General features: G+C 63.1%; 2 protein-coding genes across 2 annotated transcripts; both read right to left on the minus strand.

Annotated features, from left to right (window-relative positions):
- Positions 1 to 5,500: 5,500 nt before the first annotated feature.
- On the minus strand, positions 5,501 to 6,711 carry LOC148106661 (melanoma-associated antigen 4-like). The gene has a single exon (XM_087860601.1). The coding sequence runs from the start codon at positions 6,696 to 6,698 to the stop codon at positions 5,700 to 5,702; it is 999 nt and encodes a 332-aa protein (XP_087716727.1). The 5' UTR covers positions 6,699 to 6,711; the 3' UTR covers positions 5,501 to 5,699.
- Positions 6,712 to 12,634: 5,923 nt separating this feature from the next.
- Positions 12,635 to 13,774, minus strand: LOC148106662 (melanoma-associated antigen 4-like). The gene has a single exon (XM_087860602.1). The coding sequence runs from the start codon at positions 13,759 to 13,761 to the stop codon at positions 12,763 to 12,765; it is 999 nt and encodes a 332-aa protein (XP_087716728.1). The 5' UTR covers positions 13,762 to 13,774; the 3' UTR covers positions 12,635 to 12,762.
- Between the last annotated feature and the right edge of the window lie 998 nt (positions 13,775 to 14,772).

The following is a 14,772-nucleotide window of genomic DNA, read 5'->3' on the forward strand; positions in this document are numbered from 1 at the left end:
CTGCCAGAGCCTGGGCCCCACCCAACGTGGGACTGAGGCCAAAGGATCACAGCAAGGCCACGCAGCCCTGAGACTCCACAGAAGGTAAGCTAGGAGGCCCACATCTGGCCACAACTGCCAAAGGTCCACAGGGCTTGTCACGGATGTCCAGGGATGGCCAGGCTCGGGGTTCCATCTGTGCTGGGATGGGTGTGCCTCTTGGTCGATACCTTGACCCCACGGAAGGCCTGGGAAAACTCTCACCCGCCCTGTGCTGAGGCCTCATCTCCGGAGGACGCCAGAGGGAAAAATCAATTAGCCCACCATTTCCTGTCTCCCCATGGCTGAGAGAAGTAGCAGGGCAAGCCTGGTCCCTAGGGATCCTGCTGTGGGAGGCATGCCCTCATTTCTCACCTCCATCCCCACCAGGGCCAGGGCCAGGGCCAAGGTCCCTGCCTCCCCCACTGACTAGAGTCCAGACCCTCAGGCCCAGGCCCAGGCCCTCCCCTCCCTGAGACCAGGGATCTGGAGAGGAGGAGGGGCTCAGCCCAACAGGCTCCACCCAGGGTTCCCAGGGTTCTCAGGTAGGGCCTGGCCAGATTTCTAGGCCATCTCCTCCTTCTCCTGAGGGGTGGGTTCGGACCCAGCCCCTCCTCTCTCAGGGGTCCCCACATGGATTCTTGGCAGTACCAGGGACTCCTGTGTGTCTCCCAGGAGGGCTTCCTCAGATGACCTGACTGAGACCTCTCCCAGCATGGTCCTCTCGTGCCTGAGAGCTGGGAGAGGAGGGTGAGGACGCAGCAATCCACGCCCTCCCCCTGCACCCCACCCAATTCACAAGGAGCTCAGATCGGGGATTGGTCCCTCTGTCCAGGGGCAGGAGTCCACTCTTTGTCCCTAAGGTGCTCACGTTTACTTTCGGCACGTGCTGGAACTATCCCTTCTCCTATCCTCAGCATGCATCCTGCAGAACAACGCCACCACCCCGCGGAGACCCAGGGGAGAAAGTGGGGTGCTTACTTTTCTTGACTCCCAGCCTGGCCTCGCAGGACTGGCCACCGGGGCAGGACTTCATTTGGGACCCCTGTGTCTGCGTGGGGGTCTGCTCAGTCCTCCCTCAGAGTCTTGGGGCTCCACCCTCTGCTGACCTGAGGCCACAATCCTCAGACCAAGGCTCTCACCTCCCTCAGACCCTGGGTGCAGAAGTCAAGAACACTTCAGATGTTCCCCCCAGCTTGGGGGACATCCAAGAAGGAGCCCACGGGCAACAAAATCACTGTCTGTTTTAGGCTCTAAGGTCCTCAACGCTCACCCTGCATCCCTCGGGGACTGCCCTGTGCTGTCCCCAGTCCTTTCCCCTCTGACAGCCCCACGCATCCGTGAGATCCAAGGCCAAATGTGGGGGTGCGACAGCTGCCCTATGGCCTCCCGTCGGTGACTCTGTTCTGGGGTCCAGGGTCCACGCAGTTCTCCCTGAGGGTTCTCGCCTTGACTTCGGGAGGATTTGACCTTCCCTGCTGCTGACCCTGATCTGCCTCTTACCCGAACCCCCAGACGCTCTATGACCCGGATGTGGAAGTCTGGACATGCCACTTGTCCTCTTCCCGCTCAGGGGCTTCCCAGGCCTGATGCTGTTCTGGGGTTCAGGGTCGCTCATGTCCTCCCACCGGGTCCTCGCATCCAGTCCCATTAGCCCCTGCCCCTCGTTTTTTAAACCATGGCCCCCGCTTCTGTCAGACCTGGATGCGGACGTCCTGACACACTGCCTGTGGACTTGGCACAAACACGCCTCACAGGGCTGACAGCAGGGGCAGGTTTCAGTGCGCTGTCCCTGTTCTGGAGTCCAGGTCCCTCCCTGAGTCCTCCCTCAGGGATCTTAGCTTGAGCCTCAGCACATCTTGTGTTCCTCTCTCTGCTGTCTCCAGGCCTGTTCCCTCAGACCAAAGCCCTCGCTGCCCTGAGAACCATGGGAAACGATCCTGGATGGCACATCAGGCAACAAAGGCCAGGGATTCCCTGAGATGGGTTCCTTCGGGTCACTTAGGCCTATCCTCTATTGCCCACCTGCACTCCCTGGATGGCCAGTGCCTTCATCCCTGCATCTGAAGGCCGCTCCTTACAACAAGCTCTCAGTGTCTCTGGGACCCAGAGCCGAAGTCAGGACACGCCTCATGTCATGCTTGTCCCACTCAAGGGCCTCCCAGGACTGATTCCCTACTGGGCCCAGGGTCCCTCTGTCCTCCCTCTGGTCCTCACCTTGACTCCCGACAGAAGCTGGGCCCTCCCAGCCCTCCGACCTGAGGCCGTGCTCCTTACCGCACGCCTCCTGACTCCTGAGACCCAGAATCGGATCTGCAGGCTCGCTATGCATCCCCATGGCCCCCAGGGATCTTCCTGGACTGACACTATGGCCCCACCCCTGGGAGATCTCCTCTGTCCTCCCTCAGAGTTCATAGCTTGACTCGGGTTACTGCCTAGGCCCTCTCCTCTGCACACCGGAGGGAGGCCCTGCTCCTTCCACCCAGGCCCCCAGGGTCTCTGACACTGGGGATGCAAAAGTCCTGACTCACCACCTCCAATCCCCCCTGCACGGACCTTCCCTCACTGCCTCTGTGCTGGGGTCCAGCGTCCTTCAGTCTTCCCTCTGCATCCTCAGCATGAAGCCCAGCAGGCCATGGGGTCTCCCCTCTGCCCACCTGAGCATTGGCTCCTTTCACCAGGTCCCCAGTCTCTCGGGAGACCCGGATGCACCAGTCCAGCCACACTGGCCTCGTTTCCCCATCGCGCCCAGGGGCCTTCCTGGACTGACACTAGGGCCTGACCTCTGTGAGTTCCCCTCTGTCCTCCCTCAGGGTTCATACCTTGACGCCCATAAGCGCCTGGGCCCTCGCCTCTAAAGACCTGAGATCTGCTCCTTACCACAGGCCCTTTATCACTCGGACACCCAGATGCAGAAGTCAAGACTCACCACGTGTTCCCATCCCGCACCAGGGGCCTTCATAGAAACCCTGTGCTAGGAACCAGGGTCTCTCAGTCCTCCCTCTGCATCCTCACATTGAAGCCCAGCAGGACCTGGGCCCTCCCCTCTGTCCACCGGATGGAAGACAGACTTCTTCCTCCGAGGCCCCCATTCTCTCAGGAGACCACGTTGCCGAAGTCCGGCCCCAGTGGCGGCGTGTTCCCATCCCGCCCGGTAGGCTCCCTAGACTGCCATCCTAGACGGACTTCTGCCAGGGTCCCCTCTGTCCTCCGTTATGGTTCATCCCTGGTCTCCTCTCGATTCGCGCCAGGACCCTCCCCTCTGCCCACCTGAGCTTTGGCTCCCTCCATCAGGCGTTTAATCTCTCAGAGACCCGTATGCGGAAGTCCAGACTCACCACGTGTTCCCATCCCCGCCCCGCCCCCCCGCCACGCGCATTGCCCCCGCCCCCGCCCGCCCATGTATCTTTTATGACTGACTCTGCTGGGGTCCAGCGACCTGCAGTCCTCCCTCTGCATCCTCACCACGATGCCCAGCAGGACCTGGGCCCTCCCTTCTGCCTACCTGAGCATCCGCTCCTTCCATCAGGCCTTTAGTCTCTCAGAGACCCCTATGTGGAACTCCTGACTCACCACGTGGACCCACCTTCCCCTCCCCCCCCCCCGTGGACCTTCCCTGACTGCTGGTGTCTAGTGTCCCGCAGTCCTCCCTCTGTAGCCTCACCACGACGCCCAGTAGGACCTGGGTCCTCCCCTTGCCCACCTGAGGGAGTCCCTGGTCCTTCCACCAAGGCCCCCAGTCTCTCGGGAGACCTGGATGCACCAGTCCCGCCCCATCGGCCATGTGTCCCTATCCCTCCCAGGGGCCTTCCCGGTCTGACCCTGGGGCCCGACCGCGCTGAGGTCCCCTCTGTCCCCGGCTTCTATGTCCGTGGGTCCTGCCCCCGATCCGTCCCCACGCGGTCCCTACCTGGACTCCCTGGGCCTGCCTCTGCCCCTGCCCCTTCCCGACCTGGCATCCTTCCGCTCTGACCAAGGTCCTAAGCTCCCTCAGACCCCCGAGGTGCATTTCACCAGACGCCCTCTGTGGCCACCCTCCCTAGGGACCCCCAGGGCCCGGCCGCGCCAGGAACCCAGTGCCTGGACCGAAGCGGGGGAGGGTGGGCCGCACAGTTCTCCCTCAGGTCCCACCACCCGCTCCAGGGAGGGCCTGGGCCCGTCCCTCTGGGGACCTGTGGCCACTGTCTTGGGCCCCGGCGGGAGGGGCGCAGCCGGACGACGCTGCCCCTGCCCGCGGTCTCTCGGGGCTACCGGCATGGGCCACTTGGCTCCTGGGCGCCCCACCCCCACCCCCACCCCCAGTGTGCTCCCTCACGGGTGGGTCTACCCGCACGCCTCGCCTCAGCTGACCAAGATCCCGCCTCCCTCACGCGGAGGTCGTCGCCGCTCTCAGAGCTCTGAGGCGGAAGTCGGAGCTCGTCACTTCCGGACCCCTTAGGAAGGGGTCCCCTAGGGCCGCCAGCACGTCGAGCGGCGATGGGTTCCGGCGAGGGGGTAGGTGGGGGAGGAGAGGGGAACGGGCAGGGCCGGGGTCCCCCGGTCCTCCCTGGTCTCCTTACCTGGACTCGGGCAGGCAGGGTTGGAGCCTGTCCGCCTCACAACCAGTCTCGCACCCACCCCACCACTTCCTTAACAGGGAGGCAGAGAGTGGAGTCTGGCTACTGTCACCACGCAGGTTCCTGGTGACCAGCTGCACAGAAGCCATCACGGCGCCCCTCTGGTCTCCCCAGACACCCAGGCCGGGCCAGGGGCATTTGCACTGCAGTGCTCGCCCCGGGAGCCACACCCCGTCACCCTGCTTCCCCTTCTTCTGCAGGGCTCAGGGCACCCCTCCCCACCTTCCTGCCAACACTGCGGCTGCTGGACACAGTCCCCTATGCCTGGGACGTGTCCTGCTTCTCCTGGTGTCCTCACTGCTCACCCACAGTGCCTTCCAGAGAGCAGAGCTCAGCCACTGGCTGGCAATCAAGGCGAGCAGGGCTCCCTCTGCGCTGACAGGAGGTTTCTCCTCCTTTCTTGAAGAACCAAGCCAATGCAGGAGCACACATCTGCGTGTGCCTTTAGCATTTGCACAGTGACAGACAGCAAAGCATCAGAAGCAAGAACCAACAAACTTTCCCTTTTATTTCTCTATTTCCTGACCCCATCACTTCACTCTTCCTTTTTTCACCTTTTCAACCCATCCTTAGACCGATGCCCTGTGGTTTTGGTCCAGAGCCCAAAGAAGGAGGCAAGGGGTCCCACCTGGTTTCCAGGACATGACAAAACTCTTAACTCTTGAACTGGGTAAGGACAAATGCTGTGTGTGTGTGTGGGGGGGGGCGGATGTCACTCACACACTCAGCCGCCGAAGCGGATGAAACCTTCTATGCCTAGGAACCCCACTGGAGAGCTTCCTCGAGGACACCAAGCTCTGCATGTGGGAGTCATCACAGAGAACAGCCCCCTCCCATCCCCCCCACGGAGGCTCCTTGCCCAGCTTTCTTCTCCCAACCCTCCTTGGCCCTGCACTCCTTAGAAAGCCCAGGGCTGCGTCTTCACACACACACACACACACACACACACACACACACACAGTAACAGGAAAGAACCAGCAAGCAGCCTCACTTCCCGCCCAGCATCCCGCAGGAGAATCTGTTGGCCCCACCAAAGCCTGGAAAGGGCCTGGCCACCCCTGGGGCTCAGGCCCCCTCTTCCTCATCGCTCACAGACTCTTCACACAGGGCCAGGGACGAAGGCTGCTGCCCGCGACTGACCCGCAGCAAATACTCCAGCACTTGGAACTTGCTGGTTTCAGCATAGGCCCTGGGACCCCACAGGAACTCGTAGCGGGCAGGGTCGCTGCCGGGCACCTGCCGGTACTCCACGTACCCTTCCTGCACCCAGACATTGGTGAGGAGCTCCCTGGGCTCCCCGTAGATGACGTGCTCCCTGCTGGCGTACACCCCCATGACCCCCAGCACTTCCCACACCTTCTCCTCCGGGGCACAGTCGCCCTCCAGGACGATCACCCCCAAGAGCACCACCAGGAGGCCGGTCTTGGGCATGCCCTGCTCACCGCTCGGCAGCCCACCGCAGGTGAGGCCCAGGACGGTGACCAGGACGTAGGAGTGGTCGCTGGGGTCCACCTCCTTCACATCCACGCCAAAGACCAGCCGCATGCACTCGGACGCTTGGCCGAAGATCACGGGGAAGGCGTCCTGGTAGTCGTTGCCGACCACCTCCAGCATCTCTGCCTGGCTGGTGCGCTGCTGGGTGAGATACTTGAGCACCAGGAACGCCACCAGGTCAGCAGCCTTCCCCTGGAGTGTGTCCTGGAGCAGGGGCTGGGCTTCCTCGGGCTCCTCCCAGCCGCTCGACCCCTCCTCATCTGGGCTGCTGGAGCCATGGTGGGGCTGGCCCCATGCAGTGGCTGCCAGGCCAGTGGGGGAGGGGCAGGCACTCTGAGGGCTCTGGGGAGCACTCGGGCCCCCAGCAGCAGACCCCTCCTCCGGAGGGCCCAGAAACAGGGCAGAGCAGGAGATGCGAGAGGGGCTGGACTGGGAGGAGGCAGAGGCTGAGGAGGAGGGACATGGGCCCCCCTCCTCCCCAGCCCCGGACAGCTGTGCCTCCACCAGGCTCTGGGCCGGGACTGGGTCTTCCTCCAGCTGCCAGAGCTCACTCCTCCGACCCAGGGACATGGCGCCTGTCGGGCTGAACCTGAAGACAGAGGTGGGATGGCTCCTCAGAGTCCAGCCGGCCTGCAGAGGCCTGAGGTCCCAGAGCTGACAGTGGGCTGCTTCCTGCTTAGGAGAGGATGGGAAGGGCAAGCCCCTGGGTCCTCACCTTGACCTGTGGCACTCCCCTGCGCCTCCCCTGCTCTGTGACCTTAGGGACTCCTGCCTCAGGCAGAGACCTCGACTCTGAGTTCTTGAAGCCCCTGGAGGAGAAAGGGAGGGGCACCTCAGGGTGCAGACAGGAGGGCTGGGTCGGACTCTGTGAGGTCCCCACCAGTCCAGGCTGGGTGGTCCCCTCCTTGGCCTCTCAAGAGGCGGCTATTTCCCCTGCCAGAGCCTGGGCCCCACCCAACGTGGGACTGAGGCCAAAGGATCACAGCAAGGCCACGCAGCCCTGAGACTCCACAGAAGGTAAGCTAGGAGGCCCACATCTGGCCACAACTGCCAAAGGTCCACAGGGCTTGTCACGGATGTCCAGGGATGGCCAGGCTCGGGGTTCCATCTGTGCTGGGATGGGTGTGCCTCTTGGTCGATACCTTGACCCCACGGAAGGCCTGGGAAAACTCTCACCCGCCCTGTGCTGAGGCCTCATCTCCGGAGGACGCCAGAGGGAAAAATCAATTAGCCCACCATTTCCTGTCTCCCCATGGCTGAGAGAAGTAGCAGGGCAAGCCTGGTCCCTAGGGATCCTGCTGTGGGAGGCATGCCCTCATTTCTCACCTCCATCCCCACCAGGGCCAGGGCCAGGGCCAAGGTCCCTGCCTCCCCCACTGACTAGAGTCCAGACCCTCAGGCCCAGGCCCAGGCCCTCCCCTCCCTGAGATCAGGGATCTGGAGAGGAGGAGGGGCTCAGCCCAACAGGCTCCACCCAGGGTTCCCAGGGTTCTCAGGTAGGGCCTGGCCAGATTTCTAGGCCATCTCCTCCTTCTCCTGAGGGGTGGGTTCGGACCCAGCCCCTCCTCTCTCAGGGGTCCCCACATGGATTCTTGGCAGTACCAGGGACTCCTGTGTGTCTCCCAGGAGGGCTTCCTCAGATGACCTGACTGAGACCTCTCCCAGCATGGTCCTCTCGTGCCTGAGAGCTGGGAGAGGAGGGTGAGGACGCAGCAATCCACGCCCTCCCCCTGCACCCCACCCAATTCACAAGGAGCTCAGATCGGGGATTGGTCCCTCTGTCCAGGGGCAGGAGTCCACTCTTTGTCCCTAAGGTGCTCACGTTTACTTTCGGCAGGTGCTGGAACTATCCCTTCTCCTATCCTCAGCATGCATCCTGCAGAACAACGCCACCACCCCGCGGAGACCCAGGGGAGAAAGTGGGGTGCTTACTTTTCTTGACTCCCAGCCTGGCCTCGCAGGACTGGCCACCGGGGCAGGACTTCATTTGGGACCCCTGTGTCTGCGTGGGGGTCTGCTCAGTCCTCCCTCAGAGTCTTGGGGCTCCACCCTCTGCTGACCTGAGGCCACAATCCTCAGACCAAGGCTCTCACCTCCCTCAGACCCTGGGTGCAGAAGTCAAGAACACTTCAGATGTTCCCCCCAGCTTGGGGGACATCCAAGAAGGAGCCCACGGGCAACAAAATCACTGTCTGTTTTAGGCTCTAAGGTCCTCAACGCTCACCCTGCATCCCTCGGGGACTGCCCTGTGCTGTCCCCAGTCCTTTCCCCTCTGACAGCCCCACGCATCCGTGAGATCCAAGGTCAAATGTGGGGGTGCGACAGCTGCCCTATGGCCTCCCGTCGGTGACTCTGTTCTGGGGTCCAGGGTCCACGCAGTTCTCCCTGAGGGTTCTCGCCTTGACTTCGGGAGGATTTGACCTTCCCTGCTGCTGACCCTGATCTGCCTCTTACCCAAACCCCCAGACGCTCTATGACCCGGATGTGGAAGTCTGGACATGCCACTTGTCCTCTTCCCGCTCAGGGGCTTCCCAGGCCTGATGCTGTTCTGGGGTTCAGGGTCGCTCATGTCCTCCCACCGGGTCCTCGCATCCAGTCCCATTAGCCCCTGCCCCTCGTTTTTTAAACCATGGCCCCCGCTTCTGTCAGACCTGGATGCGGACGTCCTGACACACTGCCTGTGGACTTGGCACAAACACGCCTCACAGGGCTGACAGCAGGGGCAGGTTTCAGTGCGCTGTCCGTGTTCTGGAGTCCAGGTCCCTCCCTGAGTCCTCCCTCAGGGATCTTAGCTTGAGCCTCAGCACATCTTGTGTTCCTCTCTCTGCTGTCTCCAGGCCTGTTCCCTCAGACCAAAGCCCTCGCTGCCCTGAGAACCATGGGAAACGATCCTGGATGGCACATCAGGCAACAAAGGCCAGGGATTCCCTGAGATGGGTTCCTTCGGGTCACTTAGGCCTATCCTCTATTGCCCACCTGCACTCCCTGGATGGCCAGTGCCTTCATCCCTGCATCTGAAGGCCGCTCCTTACAACAAGCTCTCAGTGTCTCTGGGACCCAGAGCCGAAGTCAGGACACGCCTCATGTCATGCTTGTCCCACTCAAGGGCCTCCCAGGACTGATTCCCTACTGGGCCCAGGGTCCCTCTGTCCTCCCTCTGGTCCTCACCTTGACTCCCGACAGAAGCTGGGCCCTCCCAGCCTTCTGACCTGAGGCCGTGCTCCTTACCGCACGCTTCCTGACTCCTGAGACCCAGAATCGGATCTGCAGGCTCGCTATGCATCCCCATGGCCCCCAGGGATCTTCCTGGACTGACACTATGGCCCCACCCCTGGGAGATCTCCTCTGTCCTCCCTCAGAGTTCATAGCTTGACTCGGGTTACTGCCTAGGCCCTCTCCTCTGCACACCGGAGGGAGGCCCTGCTCCTTCCACCCAGGCCCCCAGGGTCTCTGACACTGGGGATGCAAAAGTCCTGACTCACCACCTCCAATCCCCCCTGCACGGACCTTCCCTCACTGCCTCTGTGCTGGGGTCCAGCGTCCTTCAGTCTTCCCTCTGCATCCTCAGCATGAAGCCCAGCAGGCCATGGGTTCTCCCCTCTGCCCACCTGAGCATTGGCTCCTTTCACCAGGTCCCCAGTCTCTCGGGAGACCCGGATGCACCAGTCCAGCCACACTGGCCTCGTTTCCCCATCGCGCCCAGGGGCCTTCCTGGACTGACACTAGGGCCTGACCTCTGTGAGTTCCCCTCTGTCCTCCCTCAGGGTTCATACCTTGACGCCCATAAGCGCCTGGGCCCTCGCCTCTAAAGACCTGAGATCTGCTCCTTACCACAGGCCCTTTATCACTCGGACACCCAGATGCACAAGTCAAGACTCGCCACGTGTTGCCATCCCGCACCAGGGGCCTTCATAGAAACCCTGTGCTAGGAACCAGGGTCTCTCAGTCCTCCCTCTGCATCCTCACATTGAAGCCCAGCAGGACCTGGGCCCTCCCCTCTGTCCACCGGATGGAAGACAGACTTCTTCCTCCGAGGCCCCCATTCTCTCAGGAGACCACGTTGCCGAAGTCCGGCCCCAGTGGCGGCGTGTTCCCATCCCGCCCGGTAGGCTCCCTAGACTGCCATCCTAGGCGGACTTCTGCCAGGGTCCCCTCTGTCCTCCGTTATGGTTCATCCCTGGTCTCCTCTCGATTCGCGCCAGGACCCTCCCCTCTGCCCACCTGAGCTTTGGCTCCCTCCATCAGGCGTTTAATCTCTCAGAGACCCGTATGCGGAAGTCCAGACTCACCACGTGTTCCCATCCGCGCCCCCCGCCCCCGCGCATTGCCCCCGCCCCCGCCCGCCCATGTATCTTCTATGACTGACTCTGCTGGGGTCCAGCGACCTGCAGTCCTCCCTCTGCATCCTCACCACGATGCCCAGCATGACCTGGGCCCTCCCTTCTGCCTACCTGAGCATCCCCTCCTTCCATCAGGCCTTTAGTCTCTCAGAGACCCGTATGTGGAACTCCTGACTCACCACGTGGACCCACCTTCCCCTCCCCGCCCCCCCGGTGGACCTTCCCTGACTGCTGGTGTCTAGTGTCCCGCAGTCCTCCCTCTGTAGCCTCACCACGACGCCCAGTAGGACCTGGGTCCTCCCCTTGCCCACCTGAGGGAGTCCCTGGTCCTTCCACCAAGGCCCCCAGTCTCTCCGGAGACCTGGATGCACCAGTCCCGCCCCATCGGCCATGTGTCCCTATCCCTCCCAGGGGCCTTCCCGGTCTGACCCTGGGGCCCGACCGCGCTGAGGTCCCCTCTGTCCCCGGCTTCTTTGTCCGTGGGTCCTGCCCCCGATCCGTCCCCACGCGGTCCCTACCTGGACTCCCTGGGCCTGCCTCTGCCCCTGCCCCTTCCCGACCTGGCATCCTTCCGCTCTGACCAAGGTCCTAAGCTCCCTCAGACCCCCGAGGTGCATTTCACCAGACGCCCTCTGTGGCCACCCTCCCTAGGGACCCCCAGGGCCCGGCCGCGCCAGGAACCCAGTGCCTGGACCGAAGCGGGGGAGGGTGGGCCGCACAGTTCTCCCTCAGGTCCCACCACCCGCTCCAGGGATGGCCTGGGCCCGTCCCTCTGGGGACCTGTGGCCACTGTCCTGGGCCCCGTCGGGAGGGGCGCAGCCGGACGACGCTGCCCCTGCCCGCGGTCTCTCGGGGCTACCGGCAGGGGCCACCTGGCTCCTGGGCGCCCCACCCCCACCCCCACCCCCACCCCCAGTGTGCTCCCTCACGGGTGGGTCTACCTGCACGCCTCGCCTCAGCTGACCAAGATCCCGCCTCCCTCACGCGGAGGTCGTCGCCGCTCTCAGAGCTCTGAGGCGGAAGTCGGAGCTCGTCACTTCCGGACCCCTTAGGAAGGGGTCCCCTAGGGCCGCCAGCACGTCGGGCGGCGATGGGTTCCGGCGAGGGGGTAGGTGGGGGAGGAGAGGGGAACGGGCAGGGCCGGGGTCCCCCGGTCCTCCCTGGTCTCCTTACCTGGACTCGGGCAGGCAGGGTTGGAGCCTGTCCGCCTCACAACCAGTCTCGCACCCACCCCACCACTTCCTTAACAGGGAGGCAGAGAGTGGAGTCTGGCTACTGTCACCACGCAGGTTCCTGGTGACCAGCTGCACAGAAGCCATCACGGCGCCCCTCTGGTCTCCCCAGACACCCAGGCCGGGCCAGGGGCATTTGCACTGCAGTGCTCGCCCCGGGAGCCACACCCCGTCACCCTGCTTCCCCTTCTTCTGCAGGGCTCAGGGCACCCCTCCCCACCTTCCTGCCAACACTGCGGCTGCTGGACACAGTCCCCTATGCCTGGGACGTGTCCTGCTTCTCCTGGTGTCCTCACTGCTCACCCACAGTGCCTTCCAGAGAGCAGAGCTCAGCCACTGGCTGGCAATCAAGGCGAGCAGGGCTCCCTCTGCGCTGACAGGAGGTTTCTCCTCCTTTCTTGAAGAACCAAGCCAATGCAGGAGCACACATCTGCGTGTGCCTTTAGCATTTGCACAGTGACAGACAGCAAAGCATCAGAAGCAAGAACCAACAAACTTTCCCTTTTATTTCTCTATTTCCTGACCCCATCACTTCACTCTTCCTTTTTTCACCTTTTCAACCCATCCTTAGACCGATGCCCTGTGGTTTTGGTCCAGAGCCCAAAGAAGGAGGCAAGGGGTCCCACCTGGTTTCCAGGACATGACAAAACTCTTAACTCTTGAACTGGGTAAGGACAAATGCTGTGTGTGTGTGGGGGGGGGGCGGATGTCACTCACACACTCAGCCGCCGAAGCGGATGAAACCTTCTATGCCAAGGAACCCCACTGGAGAGCTTCCTCGAGGACACCAAGCTCTGCATGTGGGAGTCATCACAGAGAACAGCCCCCTCCCATCCCCCCCACGGAGGCTCCTTGCCCAGCTTTCTTCTCCCAACCCTCCTTGGCCCTGCACTCCTTAGAAAGCCCAGGGCTGCGTCTTCACACACACACACACACACACACACACACACACACACAGTAACAGGAAAGAACCAGCAAGCAGCCTCACTTCCCGCCCAGCATCCCGCAGGAGAATCTGTTGGCCCCACCAAAGCCTGGAAAGGGCCTGGCCACCCCTGGGGCTCAGGCCCCCTCTTCCTCATCGCTCACAGACTCTTCACACAGGGCCAGGGACGAAGGCTGCTGCCCGCGACTGACCCGCAGCAAATACTCCAGCACTTGGAACTTGCTGGTTTCAGCATAGGCCCTGGGACCCCACAGGAACTCGTAGCGGGCAGGGTCGCTGCCGGGCACCTGCCGGTACTCCACGTACCCTTCCTGCACCCAGACATTGGTGAGGAGCTCCCTGGGCTCCCCGTAGATGACGTGCTCCCTGCTGGCGTACACCCCCATGACCCCCAGCACTTCCCACACCTTCTCCTCCGGGGCACAGTCGCCCTCCAGGACGATCACCCCCAAGAGCACCACCAGGAGGCCGGTCTTGGGCATGCCCTGCTCACCGCTCGGCAGCCCACCGCAGGTGAGGCCCAGGACGGTGACCAGGACGTAGGAGTGGTCGCTGGGGTCCACCTCCTTCACATCCACGCCAAAGACCAGCCGCATGCACTCGGACGCTTGGCCGAAGATCACGGGGAAGGCGTCCTGGTAGTCGTTGCCGACCACCTCCAGCATCTCTGCCTGGCTGGTGCGCTGCTGGGTGAGATACTTGAGCACCAGGAACGCCACCAGGTCAGCAGCCTTCCCCTGGAGTGTGTCCTGGAGCAGGGGCTGGGCTTCCTCGGGCTCCTCCCAGCCGCTCGACCCCTCCTCATCTGGGCTGCTGGAGCCATGGTGGGGCTGGCCCCATGCAGTGGCTGCCAGGCCAGTGGGGGAGGGGCAGGCACTCTGAGGGCTCTGGGGAGCACTCGGGCCCCCAGCAGCAGACCCCTCCTCCGGAGGGCCCAGAAACAGGGCAGAGCAGGAGATGCGAGAGGGGCTGGACTGGGAGGAGGCAGAGGCTGAGGAGGAGGGACATGGGCCCCCCTCCTCCCCAGCCCCGGACAGCTGTGCCTCCACCAGGCTCTGGGCCGGGACTGGGTCTTCCTCCAGCTGCCAGAGCTCACTCCTCCGACCCAGGGACATGGCGCCTGTCGGGCTGAACCTGAAGACAGAGGTGGGATGGCTCCTCAGAGTCCAGCCGGCCTGCAGAGGCCTGAGGTCCCAGAGCTGACAGTGGGCTGCTTCCTGCTTAGGAGAGGATGGGAAGGGCAAGCCCCTGGGTCCTCACCTTGACCTGTGGCACTCCCCTGCGCCTCCCCTGCTCTGTGACCTTAGGGACTCCTGCCTCAGGCAGAGACCTCGACTCTGAGTTCTTGAAGCCCCTGGAGGAGAAAGGGAGGGGCACCTCAGGGTGCAGACAGGAGGGCTGGGTCGGACTCTGTGAGGTCCCCACCAGTCCAGGCTGGGTGGTCCCCTCCTTGGCCTCTCAAGAGGCGGCTATTTCCCCTGCCAGAGCCTGGGCCCCACCCAACGTGGGACTGAGGCCAAAGGATCACAGCAAGGCCACGCAGCCCTGAGACTCCACAGAAGGTAAGCTAGGAGGCCCACATCTGGCCACAACTGCCAAAGGTCCACAGGGCTTGTCACGGATGTCCAGGGATGGCCAGGCTCGGGGTTCCATCTGTGCTGGGATGGGTGTGCCTCTTGGTCGATACCTTGACCCCACGGAAGGCCTGGGAAAACTCTCACCCGCCCTGTGCTGAGGCCTCATCTCCGGAGGACGCCAGAGGGAAAAATCAATTAGCCCACCATTTCCTGTCTCCCCATGGCTGAGAGAAGTAGCAGGGCAAGCCTGGTCCCTAGGGATCCTGCTGTGGGAGGCATGCCCTCATTTCTCACCTCCATCCCCACCAGGGCCAGGGCCAGGGCCAAGGTCCCTGCCTCCCCCACTGACTAGAGTCCAGACCCTCAGGCCCAGGCCCAGGCCCTCCCCTCCCTGAGACCAGGGATCTGGAGAGGAGGAGGGGCTCAGCCCAACAGGCTCCACCCAGGGTTCCCAGGGTTCTCAGGTAGGGCCTGGCCAGATTTCTAGGCCATCTCCTCCTTCTCCTGAGGGGTGGGTTCGGACCCAGCCCCTCCTCTCTCAGGGGTCCC

The sequence above is a fragment of the Ursus americanus genome, unplaced genomic scaffold (assembly GCF_024610735.1).
Source record: "Ursus americanus isolate L20-20 unplaced genomic scaffold, mUrsAme1.1.p SCAF_168, whole genome shotgun sequence".
Taxonomy (NCBI): Eukaryota; Metazoa; Chordata; class Mammalia; order Carnivora; family Ursidae; genus Ursus; species Ursus americanus.